Source organism: Lycium barbarum, chromosome 10 (assembly GCF_019175385.1).
Source record: "Lycium barbarum isolate Lr01 chromosome 10, ASM1917538v2, whole genome shotgun sequence".
Lineage (NCBI taxonomy): Eukaryota > Viridiplantae > Streptophyta > Magnoliopsida > Solanales > Solanaceae > Lycium > Lycium barbarum.
Genome location: NC_083346.1, coordinates 90,631,068 through 90,652,617, shown reverse-complemented (window position 1 = coordinate 90,652,617; position 21,550 = coordinate 90,631,068). Strand labels below are relative to the sequence as shown.

General features: G+C 36.5%; 2 protein-coding genes across 2 annotated transcripts; one reads left to right on the top strand and one right to left on the bottom strand.

Moving 5' to 3' along the window:
• The first annotated feature begins 2,198 nt into the window (after positions 1-2,198).
• Positions 2,199-3,137, top strand: LOC132613107 (cytosolic sulfotransferase 12-like). Its single transcript, XM_060327160.1, has one exon. The coding sequence runs from the start codon at positions 2,199-2,201 to the stop codon at positions 3,135-3,137; it is 939 nt and encodes a 312-aa protein (XP_060183143.1).
• A 2,531-nt stretch (positions 3,138-5,668) lies between these two features.
• On the bottom strand, positions 5,669-8,230 carry LOC132614358 (G-type lectin S-receptor-like serine/threonine-protein kinase At2g19130). The gene has a single exon (XM_060328785.1). It carries the CDS (start codon positions 8,201-8,203, stop codon positions 5,858-5,860), a length of 2,346 nt encoding a protein of 781 aa, XP_060184768.1. The 5' UTR covers positions 8,204-8,230; the 3' UTR covers positions 5,669-5,857.
• Between the last annotated feature and the right edge of the window lie 13,320 nt (positions 8,231-21,550).

Genomic DNA, 21,550 nt, shown 5'->3' with positions numbered 1-21,550 from the left:
TCCAAGCCCTTGAGAAGTCTTGCCCAGTCCGATCCGTTAGTTATGCTTATGAAAAGATCACGAAACAAAAGCTATGACACCACTAGATTATTTAACTAGGTTCTTTTTTCTTTTAGATTGAGGCCTTGATTTAGGAACTTTGATCACTTTCACCGTCAAAACTTCCAATCTTAAAAACAATTAATTTAATTTAGCTCGAGAAGTGAGCTCTGTGAATATATTATTTGTTTTACCTTTTCTTTATGGGTTCATATCTTGGATCTAGCGAACTTCGCTTCTTAAACTATGGATGATTTTGAGTATTGGAGTTTGCTAGCTTTAAGTTGCATTCTCTCAGGCTTCAGCAACCGATCATAAATTTCATCACACGAAATAACATATTTATATTATTTGTAGCTAGGGCTGGGCAAAAATATCGAAAACCAAAAAACCGAACCGAACCGAACCGAAACTTCAACAAACCGAACTAGTTTAGTTCGGTATTTGGTGTCCACCTTCAAAAAACCGAAACCGAAATAGCCGAACCGAAGTTTGATAAAACCGAACACACACCGAAATTTAATACATTACCCAAAAAAATTAAAATAGTCCAGGCCCATTAAATTTAAAGCCAAAAAAATTCAATTGTAACAAGCCCTCTTTTGCATTTGTATCCCTAATTTTCTACTTCAGTTGAGAAAATCAAATATGTTAAGGAAGGCAACTAGGATGTGTCTTTAGGATTAATGTATGTCTTTTATGTGTTTTCTTAATTATTCTTACGGTATGTATATAACACCTGGTAATCCTATATCATGGTTATAGTTTTCTATTCTTGTATATCCTGTTTGTTTGATTTTGATTTAAATTTATCAGTTTTATATTTTATTGCTTTTGAGAATATGAATTAGTGTCAAGGGAATCGCTTCTAATATCATATCAAAAAAACCGAATTGAAAAAACCGAAACCGAACCCAACCGAACTTTAAAAAACCAAAACCGAAAGAACCGAACCGAACTAGTTTGGTTCGGTGTTCGGTGTCCACCTTCAAAAAACCGAACCCGAAATAGCCAAACCGAAGTTTGATAAAACCGAACCGAAAAACCGAACGCCCACCCCTATTTGTAGCAGACAAAATACCGAGTAAATGTCCTAGCTTTCGAGTGAGAGAAATGTTAGGTACATAATGTTTCCGTTGTTGGTGAGCGAATGAAAATAGTTGTATAAACATTTGTGGTAAGAGTTTTAAAAGCATAGGTTGGTGGTGAACATGTTAAAATCCTGTAAAAACGTAAGTAGTTTGGTGTGACCACTAAAAACTTCTTGTTGCTTGTGATAGAAATGAAACAATAAGTGAACAAATCAAATCCTTGGAAGTTCGGGGGGCTAGATGTAGGCTTGTCGAATATAATCAAGATAAAAATCTCGTGTCTCATATTATATTTTGCACTTCACTAATTATTGTGCTCTATACTCGTTTATATAAAAAGAAACGTATACTTTCTGCATAGATACTGGCAAACTTAATTAGTTGATTAAATCGACTAAATTCAGTAATCGCCGAAATATGAAAAGAGACATAATTCACCCCTCTTGTGTTTACAACATTTAGGGGTTGTTTGGTAGCTGGTTAGAGTTATGCAGATATTAGTAATATAGAGATTAGTTATGAGGGAATCTATATATTATTTTATGCTGATATTAGTTATTCACGGTTTAGTTATTCATGTATTAGTTCATGTATAAGTTATTCCACCTTCAATCCTTCATAAAATAATACATAGATTCTCTCATAACTTATACTCCATGTATTAGTTATGCAGGTTTCTAAATTACAAACCAAACACTGTATTAATTTTATACATAAATAACTTATCTCCTAACCAGCTACCAAACGTGGTATTACTTATGCATGATTTAATATCTGCATAATTTACCTCCAAACTAGCTACCAAACGACCCCTTATATATTGCTGACCCAATACGGAACCACAAGGTGCAATGACCAAAACCAATGTCCCATGTGGGAGATTTTCGAAGTTAGCGAGAACGGACTTTTATACAAGTTAGTACAAACTATTGAATGACATCAACTATTTAAGCTACAATCTTAACTTTTTTACCACTATTTATGTATGTATAAGCTTTGAACTAGTGAGTGCAAATCTTTTTCAGCTTCTCTTATTAATTCATTACATATATTACTCCTCTTAACTTCATGGTAAATAGCTTGGAACTTGTCCATGAGTTACATTTGTCCTTACCAAAGGAAAAATGGTGGGGAGAAAACAATGTCTGTCAAATGAATGGTTTTTGGTTCCTTCCTAAATTTGTGCCAAACACTGTTCGAGTTCTTAATGAGTTCAATCCACTTCCTAATGATGTAATTTTAGCCTCCTTTCCGAAAACTGGTACAACATGGCTTAAATCTCTCCTTTTTTCCATCATAAATCGGTCTTCCAAAGAGTTATTAGTGAAGCACAATCCCCATGAGCTTGTTCCAACGCTTGAGGTCCAAGTCTTTGGAAAAACTGAATCATCTCCAATTATAACTGACGATTTAGATTCAAGAAGGCTCTATTCGACTCATAGTCCTTACCAGCTTCTAGGCAAAACTCTCGATTCATTTAACTGTCGAGTTGTTTACATTACGAGAAATCCTAAGGATACGTTGGTATCAATGTGGCATTTCACAAATAAATGGAAGGATGCAGAAGATGCGCCATGGCCTCTCGACGAGGCCATAGAGAAATTTTGTTCTGGGATATTTCCTGGTGGACCTTATTATGACCATGTTATGGGATTTAAAAAGGCAAGTTTGGAAAAACCCGAAAATATATTCTTTATAACTTATGAGGAGCTAATGATAGACGCAAAAACTCATGTCAAGAGATTTGCTGAGTTTCTAGGATGCCCTTTCGACAAAGACGAGGAAGTAGAGGAGATAGTGAAAAGTTGCAGTTTTGAAATTCTAAGCAGTCATGAAGTGAACAAATCTGGGGATTTTCCATCTTGGTTTCCAGTTCCTTATAATTCTTTCTTCAGACAAGGTGTCGTTGGGGATCATAAAAACTATCTGGAAGCTAAGACGATTGAGCGTATTGATGCATTGACAAGAGACATGTTTCATGGAGCTGGTTTCATGTATGGCATTTAGCACTTTTTGCTCTATTTTAAATCTTTAAGTTTTGTTATTATTTCTTTTCTTTTGTATTTTCTGTTTATCTTTCTATTTTTTTTTTAGTTTCATGGAGCTGATTGTAGTAGTTCCTGTAGCCTTTTAACCTATTCCGCTGACCCAGTTTTGTTTTCTCTTGTAATAAGAAAATATGTGTATTCTTAAAGTTTTTTTTTTTTGGATTAATCCATTCACCCAGGTTATGCTCACATGAGGTGATAGGGGTCATGACAATATCCCCTACCTCGTATATAATTAAAACTAATTACATTGAGGAGGAGGGGGGGGGGGGGGGGGAGGGGCTTGGGGAGATAAAGCCAGAACCTCCAAATGAAGATGAACATACACTATATACCGAGTAGGGGTGTACATGGACCGGGTTGGTTCGGATTTTTTAAAGACCAAATCAAACCAATTGCATCGGGTTTTTAAATCTATACACCAAATCAAACCAACAAAAGTCGGGTTTTTCAACCTCGGGTTTTCTCGGTTTTTTTGGGTTGCTCGGGTTTTTCGGATTTTTCCGGTTTTTTCCGGTAAAGTCTTCATACAAAACATATAACTTGTACTTCAAATATTTCTTTAGTCCTAGTAAGATACGACTATCTAATTAAGATATTTATTAAGAAAATAACACAAAACGTGATGAGAGATGACATTGTACTAAAATATTCAACGAAAAAAATTAATAAAATTGCATAAAATAAAATTTTCATGATCTAAAAGTACTAAGTCATGCTACAATAAATACAACTAATTTATAAGGCATGTAGAAAATGATCATAATCTTAGGGGTCGTTTGGTTCAAAAACAAATTACGCTGGGATAAGTTATGCTGGGATTAATTACGTTGGGATAAGTTATGCTGGGATTAGTTATTCTGGAGTTATTTTTTATTGACTGTTTGGTATGTTGGACTAAAAGTATTATACATTGGATAATTTCTAAAAAGAAGAGGTTTCTTCCTTATCCCGGGATAACTTATCCTGAGATAACTTATTCCGCCCTGTGGCAGGTATAAGTTATCCCAGCACTATTTTTACTCCGGGGATAACTTATCTCATGATTACTAACCAAACGAGGGATAAGAAATTGCTAAATTCTTATCCCAGGACTATTTATGTTTATCCTTCATACCAAACGACCCCTTAAAGTACTAAGTCATGCTAAAATAAATATGACTAATAAGTATTAATTACATGACTAGATATTAAAGAAAAAAATAAAATTAAGTTATGTATTTTCACTTTCTAAACTAATATAAAACTAAAGAATAGATATCAAAATTATTGTCATTCCAGTGTTAGATATGAATTTCTTCTGTTAGCATTAGTATTGATTTGATTTTTGTTGAGTTTTATTTGAGTTACTAATATCATTGAGTGATAAAACTTATTAAACCATTCAAAATTCTAATTCCAAGCTTGAAATAATATGTTAAAAGACAAAAAACTATGAAAAAGTTAAAGAAACATTTATAAATTACATTATAAATAAATATTTCTATGTATAAAATATGTTTGAAATTTTATAAATGTAATGTCGGGTTGGTTTGATTCGGTTTGACTTTTTTTAGCTAAAACCAAACCAAACCAATAGGGTTCGGGTTTTTCTTTTTAAAGCCAAACCAAGTCAAACCAAACCACTAGTCGGGTTTTTTTCTCGGTTTGGTTCGGATTATCGGTTTGGGGACATAAAGCCAGAACCTCCAAATGAAGATGAACATACAGTATATACCAAGTAGGGGTGTACATGGACCGGGTTGGTTCGGAATTTTTAAAGACCAAATCAAACCAATTGCATCGGGTTTTTAAATCTATACACCAAACCAAACCAAACCAACAAAAGTCGGGTTTTTCAACCTGGGGTTTTCTCAGTAAAGAGTCTAACAACTAAGGAGGGTCAAAATGCCAACCTAAGTGCTTTTTAGTTTTGATCCAAAAATTAAAGCATGAACTTGCATTCAGTCGATTCTGATTCCTCCTCTAGTCTCAGCAGGCTAATATAATGGGTTTGATTTTTTTTTCTTTTTTCCCTTTAACCGGAGTCGTACATGTATGATATAACATAGACAAGGAGCTAATGTGATGTGCTGATTTTTTATTTTTATTTTCAATTTAACTGGAGTAATAGGTTTGTGAAAGCTACAGTCTGATCAGGGTACCTTCATATGAGGAGCAATACTAACCATGTAATGTTGTCAAGTAATGTAATAATTGAGATGCAGTCCTATTTGAGTAAATATCTTATAGCCAGAATGTACGCAGCGTAAAGGCAGCCAAGAAGCATTGAAACTGTATCTCAGTGTGTGAACAGACAAGAATGTAAAACTATAATATCATTATATACCTGCTTAATGGTAAAATGGGGATTAAATAATTTTCAAAAACAGAAATTTCTCATTCTTTTTTGAGGTATACTAAAATGAAGAACGTGTCACTTAAAATGAGATAGAGGAGTAACTAAAAAGAATTAAAATTTGAAACTCTTATATAAGAAGTTTTTAGAATCAAGCATATATTATATAGCAAAGAAAAAGGTGAAAGAAAATTAAAGTTACTACTTTTACATGCTAACTACATAGGAATGTATGTTGACTTACATGATATGTGATGTTGCCTTACTGTTGAATTCACTTATAAACTACTAAAATGTATAGAAAAAGCAAAAAGAAATAAATAGGACAATAAATATATTGATCAAGCATTTGATGAAGACCCTTCTACATCAAAAACTTGGAAGGAATGAGGGATTGGAGGCAAGTTAACATCCACAACCCCTTCAAGTATTTGCACAACTTCAGACATTGCTGGCCTGTTATTTTCGTCGTCTTGAATGCACCATAAAGCAACTTTACAAATTTTGGAGACCTCATCAGCATCAGCAGATGCTCTGTCAAGCTTATTGTCTAATAGGCAAAGCATGTCACCTGCATAAACTAGTAAATGAGCTGCCCAACTAGGAAAGAACTTAACATTTTCATCTGGAGTATTCAACCAATTTCGCCTTCCTGATATAAGTTCAAAAAGCATCATTCCAAAACTATAAACATCTGCTTTAGTTGTTATAGCTACTCCAGATATCCATTCTGGTGCAAGATAACCTATCGTGCCTCGCATGGAAGTAACTACTCTGCTAAAATTTCGCCCAACAAGTTTTGCCAAACCAAAATCAGCCAATCTAGGTTGGAAGTTAGCATCAAGAAGGATGTTTTCTGGCTTAATATCGGCATGTATGATTGAATCCTTGCACTCATGATGAAGATAAGACAATCCCCGTGCTGTCCCCAATGCAATTTGGTATCTTGTATTCCAATCCAACAAGTTTGACTCATTTTCTTTGAAGAGGCGAGAGTCCAAAGAACCATTTTCCACGTACTCGTAAACCAGTAATTTCTTATTACCTTCGGAGCAAAATCCATGAAGACGTACAAGATTAACATGGTGGATAGTTCCAAGTGTGCTAACTTCTGCCCGGAATTGCTTCTCTCCTTGACCAATGCCTTCAAGCTTCTTCACTGCAACAATTGATAAATCAGGCAATGTCCCTTTGTAAACAGAACCAAAACCCCCTCCACCTAATTTTTCGGAGAAAGTTTTCGTTGCATATTGCAAGTCCTTGAAACTAAAAGCCACCAGTGAACCCTCCACTACCTTTGAAAAGCCGTAACGATTGCTTTGCTGCTTCCAGATTAAAGCCATCAGGACAAGTCCTAAGAAGACCGATATAGAAACAGTAACACCAATTATAATTTTCTTTTTGCTTTTGAAAGTTTTAAATTCTGAAAGTGCGAGCCTGATATGGATTGTCCGTCCTCTAACATCGTCTCCACAAAGTTTCCGCATGTCCAACAACTTTCTTCTCCAAATAGAGCACTCATTGCTACTATATGAATAAGCAACACAAGAACAATTATTCAAGCAGGTGGTTTCACAATCTGAAACACTTGCTGACTCAAAAGATTGAGCATCTTCAGGCAACTTCATGTTATTATACACCCAAAACCTGTCCTTTTTCTCATCATTAACAACATTAGCACACTCATGTATATCTTCTTTTCGCACACAACCACTAGAAAAGTCCTTTATATCCCACTCGCTACTTGATTTAGGCTCGAACCCACTCACACAATTACAGTAGCCAGGAGAATCCTGATTGGAGTAGCCAAATGGCCCGCAATAAGCGTAAACCTCACATTGCTCTAAAGGTTGGGTCCATAACGGAGTCCACATTTTTGAAGCATCTGACCAGGTGACTAACTTAACCTGTCCAGATACATCAACTAAATATCTTGTCACAATTGAAGGATCACGAGGTAAATATGTAAAATAGCTCTCATTCTCATTATTGATGTAAGTATAGTTGAAAATAGAGTTTGCTCGCAATTGAGGTGACAATCCCAAAACAGGAAAATTCCAGGATACACTAGCCCAATATTGTTTTGTTCCATTCCATACTAACAAGGATTGCGTACCGTTTGGCGTGTGCTGACCTGAATACAATCCAGGTGTAGGATCTTCCACATTCTTCCATGATATAAGAGCCGTCTTTTGTTTGTTACGATCGAACAAAAGTTTCCCACCAGGCAACCATGTATCTGTGGGATGATCAAAGCTTTGCCAAATAGTTGAACCATCCCTTAATAAAATCAGATTACCATTATCAAGAAGCACTGCCACCACTGATGATTGGGAAGTAGTACTAGATGCTATATTTGTGGACCAAATCGAGGTTTTTGACCCATTGAAGAGTGCCAACTTACCCTCTATGATCTTTAGCTCAGCAGAATTCTTATCAGATATTGGTGTTCCTCTATTTGCTACCCAAACAACAGTTTGTGGACTAATCTTTTTGTACCATATGCCTATGTAATATTTGGTGGACTGACCTGGTTTGAAGAAGCCTAACTCAAATATTCCATTCAGAGAGACAAGTGTTTGTTCTCCTGAAAGGGATTGGTTAGCAATAATAGTGTTAGCTCCATGTAAGAGCTTGAGCTTGAAGAGAAAACAAAGCATGAAAAAAGACTTGTTTATAACGTCCATAGATGCAGAAACTGTGCACTTTAGACAATTAATATGTAAATTGATTTCTGAGTGCCTTTGTTCATTTGCGTGGCTTGGCTATAAATAAGAGAACTAAAGAAACGTATAGCGTGAGCTTGACTTAAGTGCACCAAGAATTAACGATAAAGCTTACTCTCAAGTTTCAACATTAAAAAATACTATATTTTGACATGACAAAAATTGAGGAAGTGAAGGGGAGCCTTGGCATAACTGGTAAAGTTGTTGCCACGTGACCAGGAGGTTACGGGTTCGAGCCATAGAAATAGTCTCTTGCATAAATGCAGGGTAAGACTGCGTACAATAAACCTTTGTGGTCCAGCCCTTCCCCAGACCCCATGCATAGCGGAAGATTAGTGCATCGGGCTACCCTTTTTTTTCCAAAACTTCAGTAAGAGTTGGAGCAAAATAGAAAAAATAAAAGGTGCAAATTGCTTATATTTAACTACCATTTTTTTATTGATTATACACCACTTTTGTAGTTTCTCTCGACTGTAATCTGTAGCAGCATCCTTAGGCCAAAAAATGTTATCAGCTGAACTCCAACGGGAATTGAACCTTCAAATTGATCTACGTTGATCTGGTATACCAATAAGCCGACGTTGTGGTTTACTCCCTCTTTCTCAAATTATTTGTCGCTTTTTTATTTTACACGCTCCTTAAGAAATATTCTCTCCGTCTCATTTTATATGAATGTGGTTGACTTTGAACAGGGTTTAATAAAGAAAGAAAGATTTTTGAAATTTGTGATCCAAAATACACCATAAATATTTATGTGGCTGTAAATCATTTCATAAAATTAAATTGTTTCTAAATATAGAAATATGTCATTCTTTTTTAGACTGACCAAAAAGGAAAGAGTGTTATATAAAATGCGACGGAGGGAGTATTAATTAGGAGGGTATTTTACCTATTTTACCCTTAAGTATGTCTAAATTATAATCTTTCTCCATTAAATATTATTTATGTGTCATCTCCATTATGACAAAATTCTACTAAGGGTAGAATTGAGAAAAAATAATTAATTATGCCTTGAACTTTTAAAACGATAAATAATTTGAGATAACTATTTTTAGTAACCTCGACAAATAATTTGAGACGGAGGGAATACTATAATCCTCTTTTAGAGCATTCCAAGCATCTATGAAATCTAAATAAAGTAAATCATACGAAAGACGTAATATACTTTTTGACATTGCATAAATAAATTAACAGAAGTGCAATTTGTAGTTTCTCATGATTAGAAAACTTATTTAAAAGCATATTAAAACTAAATAAATTTAAGAATATATTAGCCCCTAATTTAAACTAAATTATTACTTGTTCATTCAATAATTCAATAATTCAATATCAAATGTGAACTCAATACAATTATTTAATACAGAGTTCAGATTCACTTGAATAACTTTAAGAACCTTAAAATATACTAAGAGGTATATTTCTTCAAAATTTTACTAATATAAGAGGTTGATTTGGTAAATCAAAAGTAAAAGCACTAAGACTCGCATGTAAATATCTTTAAAATTGATAATGATTTGTTGGTGGAACCAAAGAAGATCAGTGGGGGGTAAACTTCTATATTGGGCATTGACGTCAAGTAAAATGATTCACAATTTTGTGTAGATTAATTGAACCGACAAATGGTAGACCGACTAAATATTGGTCACAATTTGTGTCGATATTTATGCGTTCACTACTAGTTTAGATTATTTGAACCTTAGAATGTCAGTAAAACTTTCTTTCCGCGAAAGCTCGTGTTATCTTCCTTGTCAAGACTTTCTATACATGAGTGAACCTCGCTCCAAACATACAGTGAGGAACAGAGTGTTGGAGGTGCCAATAGAATTCTACCGAAGATGGTTAAAAGAGGCAACAAAAATGAAAATTATATATAAGGTGTAGGAATATATTGCCGAGCAAAGCAGAACGCGAGGCACAAGCTCGCTATGCACTTCGCCATGCTAAAAGAAGGATCCGAAATTTTAATGCTTCCCAATCAGTTTTGGACTGGGTTATTTTGTTTGGGCTTTTTCCTACACCTATAAATATTTCATAAGTCACAATTCTTAGACATCTTTGACAAAAAACACAAGTTTGGAGGCTAGGGTTCCTACATATTATTTCTTTCTTTTTGAACCTTATTTATGAAGATTTCTTGGTGGTGATAATTGAGATTGACACTCTTGTTTTGCTTATTTATTGATCGACATTATTCTTAATCAAGTAAGTTATTGTTATTTTAATTATTCTTGTTCTTCAACGTTTCTCAAGGGAGTAGCTAACCCTAGGACTCGCCCATTTACTTTGTTTGAAACTCAGAAGAAGAGGAAGAACGGGGTTGGGATAGAATAATTAACAGGAATTTGGGGCGTTAACCCCCATCTAATGGAAAGTGACCTAGGTATAGGCGATACCACCTGTAGCCATATTCGGGTGTTCTTAATGCTCCTAATTGCTCTAGGGATATTCAATTAGGTAGTCTAGTTAATCTTCGGGAGAAGTTAATTTAGAGTCATTATCCGAGGCTAATTAACATAATATTATCATTATCTGTAATTCGTGAAATATATTGGATCGTTACTTGAGAAGTAGTTTCCTTTATTCCATTCTTATGGCCATTGATCAATTTACTTGCTTTCTAGATTAGATTTTATATTTTCGTATTTTATCACAACCATATCTAAAAACCACCATTGATGCGTTCGGCCTAGCTGTTGTTGGTGATAATTCTTAATCTGCTTAAAAGCCTACATATTGTTCTCTGTGGGATTCGACCCCAACCTTGTTGGGTTACTATATTTGACAACGTCCGCGTTATGCCATTAAAAGGTGTAATTTGAGCGCATCAATTTTTGGCGCCGTTGCCGGGGAACAATTGGCGTATTTTGGCTAATTTAGGAAATAAGCTAACTTGCTTTGAATCGAACCTGTGAATATTTGTATAGTTATTTTCTGTGTTTTACTTTATTTGTAAAAAATAAAAAAATGGCATCTTTCAATGAAAAATTGTTTGGTAGTGATTTTGACTTATATTGTGAGCATGGCCAAATTGGTGAGTTCGAACTCATGTTGGAATTTCTACTTGATGAGGGTAACGAAAATAAAAAAGACTTGGAAGAATACTTGGAAACTAGTCTCCAGCTTGGTTTGATGACAGAAGAAGAAAATCTTCCATAGGCATTCGATCCAGATCAGAATCAATATGAACTCCCCAATGCTCAATCCGAAAAGGTAATCCCTTTGTTGGGGGTCAATCATGAAGATGAGTTTATTGGGAATGCCAAAGAAAAATATAAATTGGGGTCAACCATTGTTCTGAAAAATATGGTTGTTGTTAACTCCAATCCGGGGGAAAAAGAGGATGTCGAAATTCAAGAAGTTCAAACGCCATATATCCTGCAATTTGAAAACTCAAGAAGGCAGAACGACATTCCTCACTTGAAAGCCAAGAAGTGTAAGATGAAAAATATTATGCTTGGCTTGTTCATCTACTTACCAACTCCCGCCGCTCATGGTCACAAACTTGAATCCAAGTTGGGTGCCCAATTCATAAGCTCCAAATGGCGAGAAAAGCGATTAGGGGAAGTCTGAGTACCCGAAGTTGAAAGCTGAGGAGCATGTTTGGGCTTAAGTGTGGGGTCGTCCGACCCTTAATGTTGAGGATTATGCCGCTAGCTAGGCCCTAGAGGGTCTCAAGGAGTATTTCTCACCCTTGTTTTAATTTTTCTCTACTATACATGCATTGAGGACAATGCATATTTTTAAGTGTGGGGTGGGTACTTCCGATTTTTGAGGTCAAGGATGATTATGATAGGATTTTTTTAAATTTCTTAGCCTTATATTTAAAAACAAAAACTAATAAAAATTCAAAAATATTTTTTTTATTTGTTCGTTCTTTTATTTTCTTTTATAGCTTCCTTTTCTCTTTTAACGGCATACATCATCCGTCTCTTTTGGTTTTCTTATGGCCTCGGTTCTTTCCCGAGGGGGGGGGGGGGATTTGAACCGCATAACTTTTTTATTTTTAGGATTTTTTTTAGGAGTAGTATAAGAGGGAGAAGAAAGACCTTTTAACTTGTTTGACACTAGAATAGTGGGGCTTGAGCTTGAGCAGTACTTTCCCGTGAGTGCTTGATAATGAAAAATATAGCAGAATTTCTAACACCTACACTCATGGTTGTGACTCTGTATGTAGCTTATTCTTATTTTGTAGTTCGTCATGATCCTATCTGTCCTAGATTAGAATTGATCCATCTTGATTGATACTTGTGCCATGTGTGGTAAGGATTTCTTGTACATATTCCATGTTTTGCATCATAGTCTAGAACTTTCCCTGCATGTTATTGAAGCAAAATAAAAAGTGTTGCTCTGTTTAGAAAATGATAACACGCTTTCTTTAATATGTCTTGTAAATTTTAGCCTTTTCAGAAATTGTACCACTAGTTGGCCCTTTGAGCCTGCAACCTTTTGTTGTTAGCCGTATTTTTTGCCTTGATCCTTTTGTTTGAATCCCTAGTTTTTGCACCCTGCTTCCTTGAGCACTTTAGCTTAGACTGTGATATAATTGTGAAATCTGGAAAGAAGGGATGGTCAAGTGAAAAAATGGTGACCAATGATAGCTGCAAACTGATGAAAAGGCCCTCTTAGAAAGAATGTGAAAAAAAAGAGGAAAAAAAAATTGCTTGAGAAAAAAAAATGAATCGTTCTTGATATGATGAGAAATACTTGTGAAATAATTGATGAAGAGAGGGCTGAAAAATAAAGTGAAAAGATGAAAATAATGGGTGATGAATTCTAAAATTGCAAAGTGCTTAGGGAAGTGTAAGTCACTAGTATATAGTTTGCCTACCCGTCCCCTAGCCAACATTACAACCCGTTAAAGTCCTATTTGATTCTATTCGAGCACGCTTAATTAGTGGAGATGTACATAATGGGCAAGCCTATGGTTCTTTGTGCATACATGTGAATTTCTTTGTGAGTGCGAGAGTTGTGCTTTGATGCAAAGTCCTTAAATTACATTCGATTCTTTGATTTGAGTGTGGACTATTTATTCTTGTGAGGGCACTTGTTTCATGATAGATAGGTGATGTTATTAGATTTCTTTGACAGTGTAGGTGAGCGAGCTTAAATTTGATGAGTAGAGCCCGTCTCTGAGGTTAGGAGGCTAGAAGTTTGTTGTTCGATTGAGTTGACTTGTATATCTTGCATGATGATCAGGAAGTGTATATTTGATGTTGTGAGTTGCTATAGGGCCTAATTGTTGGTATCAATCAAAGTGATTGTGTTCCGATGCTTAATTTATTGAGAGTGGTTTTAGTGCTTACTCGAGGACGAGCAAGAGTTTAAGTGTGGGGTGGTGTTGTTTGGCTAAAAATGCATATATTTACTCATTGTTTGCCTCGCATTTTAATACTTTTAATCGTTTTTGAGTATTATTATATTGCTTTGTGCTTAATGTTATATTTTATTGTGCAGGAATAAAGAATTGCAAAATTGAAGAGATTTGGAGCAAAATTGTATTAAACGCGGAAGAAAAAAAAGAAAGAAAGAAAAAAGGAAAGAAGACAAGAAAGGGACATCAAGATTGAGGCAGTGACGGACTTGAGAATATTTCAAAGTCACAACATGCAACTTGAATTGAAAATATTGAAGTGGCAACAAATAAGTTTAAAAGATTGTTGCTTTAGTGAATTTACTTCAGACTTGCCGAGCAAAGCAGAACGCGAGGCACAAGCTCGCTGTGCACTTCGCCATGCTAAAAGAAGGATCTGAAATTTTAATTCTTCCCAATTAGTTTTGGATTGGGTTATTTTGTTTGGGCTTTTTCCTACACCTATAAATATTTCATAAGCCACAATTCTTAGACATCTTTGGCAGAAAACACAAGTTTGGAGGCTAGGGTTCCTACATATATTTTCTTTCTTTTTGAACCTTGTTTATGAAGATTTCTTGGTGGTGATAATTGAGATTGACACTCTTGTTTTGCTTATTTATTGATCGACATTATTCTTAATCAAGTAAGTTATTGTTATTTTAATTATTCTTGTTCTTCAATGTTTCTCAAGGGAGTAGCTAACCCTAGGACTCACCCATTTACTTTGTTTGAAACTCAGAAGAGGAAGAACAGGGTTGGGATAGAATAATTAATAGGAATTTGGGGCGTTAACCCCCATCTAATGGAAATTGACCTAGGGATAGGCGATACCACCTGTAGCCATAGTCGGGTGTTCTTAATGCTTCTAATTACTTTAGGGATATTCAATTAGGTAGTCTAGTTAATCTTCAGGAGAAGTTAATTTAGAGTCATTATCCGAGGCTAATTAACATAATATTACCATTATCTGTAATTCGTGAAATATATTGGATCGTTACTTGAGAAGTAGTTTCCTTTATTGCATTCTTGTGGCCATTGATCAATTTACTTGTTTTTGAGATTAGATTTTATATTTTCGTATTTTATCAAAACCATATCTAAAAACCACCATTGATGCGTTCGGCCTAGCTGTTGTTGGTGATAATTCTTAATCTGCTTAAAAGCCTACATATTGTTCTCTGTGGGATTCGACCCCAACCTTGTTGGGTTACTATATTTGACAACGTCCGCGTTATGTCATTAAAAGGTGTAATTTGAGCGTATCACTTGGAACTGGAACAGGGTCGGTATCTGCATCCAAATAAAGATGCAGTAAGCATAGTATGATTATAACCACTAGTACTCGTAGGTATCATTGGCCGACAATGAAGGGAACACAAATGCAGAATATAAAGATTGAAGTCAAACACTCAATGCATTAGTTCAACTTAGCGTCGCCACTATGCCCAATTGAATCACATACTACACTAAAACAACCAAGCACTTATCATAAAGGAGATTAAGGGACAAATGGATATGTTATTTAGAGCAGTTATAGTGATAAAGATTCAATCTTTCCTCTATTAAAGTTCATATACTCATAAGGATTCAACTTTTTCATATTTTAGTCAAGGAAAGCCATAGAGATTCTATCTTTCTTTCATCTCAAGCGAGTAAAACCATAGAGATTCCATCTTTATATCATGTAAGGCATATATGGCATGAAATCACATAAGAAGATAAGATAATAATGGATGAATGAATGCAATGCATTGTCCAAATATCAAACCTGGTACACTCATGCTAGTGATCATTCCATCTAGTCGTAACCCATGGGGGACTCGCGAGATCCATATACCTGTCACTGTACCACCCAAGATATTTTCCCTTCGGACTGTGACCACTCGCTGTACCGCCCGATTTTACCGTCGAACTGTGAGACACTCACTGTATCGCCCGACTTTACCGCCGAACTGTGAGAACAATAGTGTTACACCTCGTATTTTCATAGGAACACTCGCCAAGTCTACGTACAAGTACGTGGAATTTTGATCAAGAAAGTTAACCTTCAGATTTAAGGAATTACATAAGTATTAAGAACATTTATGGATAAAATGATATATGAGAATATATACACCTATATTGCGGTTATGGGGGTTTAAGATTATGTATAAGAAGTATCGGAAGGATTGGGAGGTCGAACGAGTGAAGAACGAAAATATGGTCGAACTGGGCAGAATTTCCCTACGCATTCGCGACAGGGGATCGCGTTCGCGATGGCCATAAATATTTTAGACCATCACGTTCGCGAGGGTCCCTCGCGTTCATGAAGGTCACTGATTAAGTCAGTTTTCACCGACTTTGTCACCCTATAAAAGGGGCAAAACCCTTCCTTTTCCATTCTAAATATTTCCCAAAACTCTGAAATCATATGGGGGAGTGAGGATATCCTAAAATTGAGGGTTTTGAGTGATTTTCAAGTGGTGGAGTATTAATCGAGGCTCGGATAACGCATGGTTATGGTTCTAGTATTGTTTTGCGGTGAATTTTGGCTTAGATTCAAGGTGGATATTGAAGGTATTGCTGTTTTAACAATAATAAGGTATGAATCTCTCCTTATTAATATTACTTTTGGTTTATTTACGAAGATAGAGTGATTAAATGATAGTATAATAAAGTGTTGGTTGAGAAATTAGATAAACATCGTGTGGGATGTTTCCTGGAATATTTTGATATTGATGACGGTGCTGATGATGTTAGTATTGTTGTTGGTTGTTGGTATGGTGATTTCGGGCTAGGGATATAAACAGGGGAGATGCTGCTCGAATTTCGGCATACTTTAAGGGATTTAATTTGAAGGCAAAAGATAATCGTATGACGATAAGCCTAATAGTAAAGTGAATGGGTTTATATGTAGATTACGAGACTACGAATGATCTTATGTAGATTTCAAGACAAGCAGTAAGTTGGAAAGACGAGGAGTAAGCTTCCAGGTATGTTAAGGCTTTCCCTTTCTTTCATTTTGGCACGATCCTATGACATGAGCGAACAACGAGTAATCGAGTCTCCATATTACTCTACTCTTAGAAGTACTAGAAGTATCTCAGTTCTTGATGATCCTATACCCCTTGTTATGATTGTCCCTTTTGTTCATGGGTCCTGAGTTTGTATTATGATAATGTTAGTCCACATTTATGCATTGCATTCATTTACATATATGTATATTGACCCGTGACCAGAAGGCGTTATATACGCGTATATATATATATATATATATATATATATATATATATATATATATATATGGGGTATGGGAAAAGGGCGAGGCGTTATATACGCATTACTACCTGATCAGCTGGTGCACAGTGATGATGATTATGATGGCCGAAGGGGCCTGTTTGATGATGGGATAGGAATCGAGCCGTACGTTCCACAGCGCTATGATTATGACCTATGCATATCATACATCCTCAGATGCATTTTCAGTAAGCAGAGATATACAAATATGTTCAGATAATCAGGCACATAGATGCATTCAGTCAGTCAGATTACCTTATGAGTTTCAGATTCTCTTTATGACTTCTATGTGTATGTTACTCTTATACCTTACATACTCGGTACATTTTTCGTAATGACTCCCCTATTGCTCGGGGGGGGGGGGGGTGCGTTCATGCCCGCAGGTTCAGATAGCCAGGGAGACGAATCACATCCTTAGGCTACTTCTTCAGCTTGATAGTGTAGCACTCCTCTCTTGTCGGAGTTGCCGTCTAGACCGGGTATGTGTTCTGATGTTTATGGGTAGGGCGGAGGCCTTGTCCCGTCCATAGTATGTCAGTAGAGGCTCATAGACGCTTATATTCACTCAGACAGTATGGCCCGCTCAACACCTGTTTGGTTATATAATTCTTTCGAGTAGCCTTATCGGCTTGTGCCCCTGTTCAGTTAGTGATGCATGTGTTCATATATCTTCTGAGGGCTGTGACCTTCCAGTTTATGATATCCATCAGTCAGCAAATTATATTGTGAGTACCCTCAGGTGGCCCAGAATGAGCATGAGCAGGTATGATATGTATGTTTTGTGGCATCTAGGGGGTCAACTTCTGGGTGTCCGTCATAGCCCTCCGGTTGGGCTGTGACAAAAGTAGTATCAGAGCAGTTCGTCCTAGGGTTGTCGATGAGCCGTATCCAGCAGAGTCTTGTCTATGGGTGTGTTGTGCACCACACTTATAAGCAGGAGGCTGTGGGATATTTAGGATGGCCATCCTTCTTTCCGATCATAGATCGTGTAGTAGAGCCAATGATAGGAAAGCTCGTTCTTGGTACTATTTTCGCTAAATTGCAGGATTGAGTTGATAAAGAGGACAAGTTCAGTTAATGGGAGCATAAGCAAGGCTCCGAAGGTGGACATGAGACCCATATCACCCGTCGACTCAGGATCGAGGATGTCAAAAGGTATAAGAAGGAGCATCAGCTATTCCATTGAGACGGACCCCTCGGAGGATGTGGCTCCAGTAGGAGAAGACCCAACTGAGGAATCATATGATACAGACCTGTTTAAGGGTTTATGAGACCCCTGTGGAAGAAGACACAATAGAGGTGGTACCGAGCTTGGTACATCCAGATTCTCCTACGTTTCAACATCATGTTAGGTCAGCTTCTGACGTTAGAATCACAAAGGTACCTAGTCCTCTATCTTGGGATTTAGTCAACCGAGAGTTACCTACAGATTGTGGGGAGTATAAGGTAGAGGAAGAAGAAAGTCGGTTAAGGAGCAGTGCTTTTAATAAGGACAAAGGAGCTTCATTCCCGGATACATCTGACCTGAGTTCTCCAGCATCTTATTCACTGGTATATGGCACTTTCCGTCAGAACCAGTTGTGGCTTATATGTATATGACCTAATCTCAGGATATCATCAATCATTCATTACTCTGGGGCTTCAGAAAGTTTGATAGTGGATTATTCGTACGAATAATTATAATCAGGACATCCTTCTTATGGACCTGGATTTTGAAGTGAGAATTGATTTTTTTTAAGTCACATAAGTTTATGTACTCTCAGAGAGATTTCTAAGGATGGATGCAGAAGTTGTAGTAGAACTAAGCAGATAAGGTGGGACATAAGAATTGTAAGAAATTGAAGAAAAATGAGGTGATATTTCATCCCCTACCCTTGTTAGCAGTATTAGATTGAAGCACCCTGGGCTTATAGTATGTTGGCCTTTAGGAGGAAAGAAACCAAAAAGAAGCTGAATAAAGGAATAAGGCACCAATGTTAGAAGGTGTAGTAGATACGAGTAGATGAGATTTGAAAGTACCTACGGAAAAGGAGCGCAGCGAGTAATTAGAGAGAAGGTTACCAGATAATCTGTATTAATAGTGTAAGTAAATCAAGGATTCATGGACCGGAAAGTGAGAAGCGGGATCGGAAAGTGAGTTAATCAATGGATTTGAGGTATTTGACGAGGACTAGATTTTAGAACGCATAATGTTGGCTAAGGATTACACGATGAATATGGGGTAGTTTGTAGGAGTAATTGTTAGGGCCAATGTCTTGAAAGATTGCGAGTTTTGTGATATGTAAAGAACCAAGTAATTGTAAGTCAAGGAGCGAATCATGTGTTCTGTCATAGGATATGATCTTATGCAGAATAGAGAATAAAATATGAAGCGAGACGTTAGATGAATATTTGTGAGTAGCCTATAAAGTATTTAGTATGCTTTCCAAGGTATACGGGCCGGAACGATATAATCTACGAAAGGAATTAGGTGCAGATCTTCAAAGGCACTCAAGTCATGCAAAGTTGTATAAGTACCAAGGAATAAGTTTATCTCCTGTTCTAAGATCGAGAAGGTGAATCAGAAACAAGTATGTATACCATATGATTGGAGTTCATATTATGAAAGCCAAGTTTTCAACCTTCTAGTTCACTTTTATGGTTAATCAGTTTTAGAGATGCTCGAGGGAATCCCCAAGACTTCTTTTAAGAAAAGCATTAGTCTTGCTAAACAAAAGTATTGTCAAGTACGCCGCTAATATTTACTTTTCCTTATGCAAATGATTCCTACGAAGTTGAAGAAAATAAAGATTATTCGAAGGATCAGTTGAATCAGTTTTGTTTATAAGGAAGTGGGATAGCTCCTTGCGTATGTATAAGTGATTGTAAACAGTTAAATAAGATGATAGTGAAGGATGAGCAAGTACCATTAAGGGTTGATGATTTGTTTTGCTAGCATAGAATGCCCCCTTAAAGATGAACATGGGCTCCAGTTATTCCCAGATAAAGGTTAGAGGAAAGGCGCTCCAAAGATGACTTTCAGGATCAGGTGGGTTACCTCAAGATTTGAGCAACATCATTTGGACTGACTAAGGCCCCAACGGTATTATGGGCTTGATAAGTAAGTGTGTTTAGACTACTCCGAAACCTATTTGTAACAGTGTTCCTAGACGATCTTTAAGTTACTTTTGCTCAAAGTCAGAGCATGTTGTTCGTTATTTGCAGATCTATGGTTCATCCGGCTAAGAAAGTTTTCAAAATGAAAGTTCTGATCAAACCGTATAGTGGTCCTAAGGTTAAAGTATGGAGAGGTGAAGCTGTAGAGGATTGCCCAAGGGCCAGAAAACTCATAGAAGTCGGTGATTTCTTGGACTTAACAAGTTATTATTGGAATCTTGTGTAGAATTTCCCCCACATTTTGTGCCACGGATAAACTGACCAAGGAAACAACCATACTCCAGAGGACTGATAATTGTAAGCCTAAGTTCCCAGAAGATGAGTAACAAGTGAGTTTCAGCATCAAGTGTAACATTCCTGAGAGGACCAGATGGCCATATTATGCGTTATGATGATTCAAGTGTTGAGCTAAGTTATGGATTGATACGGCATGAGAGGTTATAGTTCATGCCTCAAGATAGCTGTGAAGGTACAAGAACAATTATTCGACCCATGCTCTTAAGTAGTTATAGTTATGTGCACAGGGAAGGATATATTGGGATAGCGTTGATATCTATTATATAAGTACTCTATGAGATTTTAGTGCACCCTTAAGAAAAAATAGTTGGGTTTACGACAAGGTCAATAAATAAAATGAGAGAAAGACCCCAATGACTGGGAAGTCAATGAAAGCAAAGAAAGTCGCTAAAGATCAAACCACAGATCTAAAGTAACTCAGTTCATGTTCGGATAAAGAGGAAATGTTGAGGACTTGTGAGTTCAGCAGTTAGTTAATATTAGAATTGATTAGTAAACTCAGATGATGGCACTTATCTGGGGCATAACCTTATTAAGTCAAGGAAAAATAGTTCGTTGAATTCGATGTCAGCTCATTATAGAATTGCGGATCCTCAAGGGAGGATCTACCTTTGTACATCCTACAGACTGGAATTATACCGAAGCAAATTATTAAACATGATCGGATTAATGACTGATGAAAGGAAAGGCTTATTGCCCTCGCTATGCTAGGCGGTGAGAATAACAAGGACATACATTGATACTGCAAAAAAAAAAAAAAAGGGGGGGGGGGGGGGGGGGGATGAGGAAAGACATAGCAAACTTCATAGTGTAACAGAAGTTAGATATCAGAAGTTCAGTAAGTTATAGCAAGTCATTGAGATTCCAATTCAGAGATGAGAAACCACCAATATAGATGACCATGTTTACCGCGGAAGTTTAATTCAGTTAGGGAAACTACCAGCAGGCTTATGAAATTAGCCTATTTCCTGTCCATCAAGACTACTGGTATAGCAGGGGACTACGTAAGTCCTATGTCAGGGGAGGATAGTATGATATACCTATTGCTTATGTCCATTATTTAGACCAGGGGAGCGCAGATTATAGCTTACCCCAGAAAGATTTAAAGACTCAGAAAAGTCTTGTTTAAATCGAGCATATTATTAGATACGTGAGGATAAGATACGAGATGGCGTAACAGATTTCAGAGGTAACTGAGATGACCCCTAACGCTTATTGGGATCATT

Bases quoted from the DNA above. Each gene is read 5' to 3' on its own strand.
- LOC132613107 (XM_060327160.1), top strand. From the start codon at position 2,199: ATGGTAAATAGCTTGGAACTTGTCCATGAGTTACATTTGTCCTTACCA.
- LOC132614358 (XM_060328785.1), bottom strand. From the start codon at position 8,203: ATGGACGTTATAAACAAGTCTTTTTTCATGCTTTGTTTTCTCTTCAAG.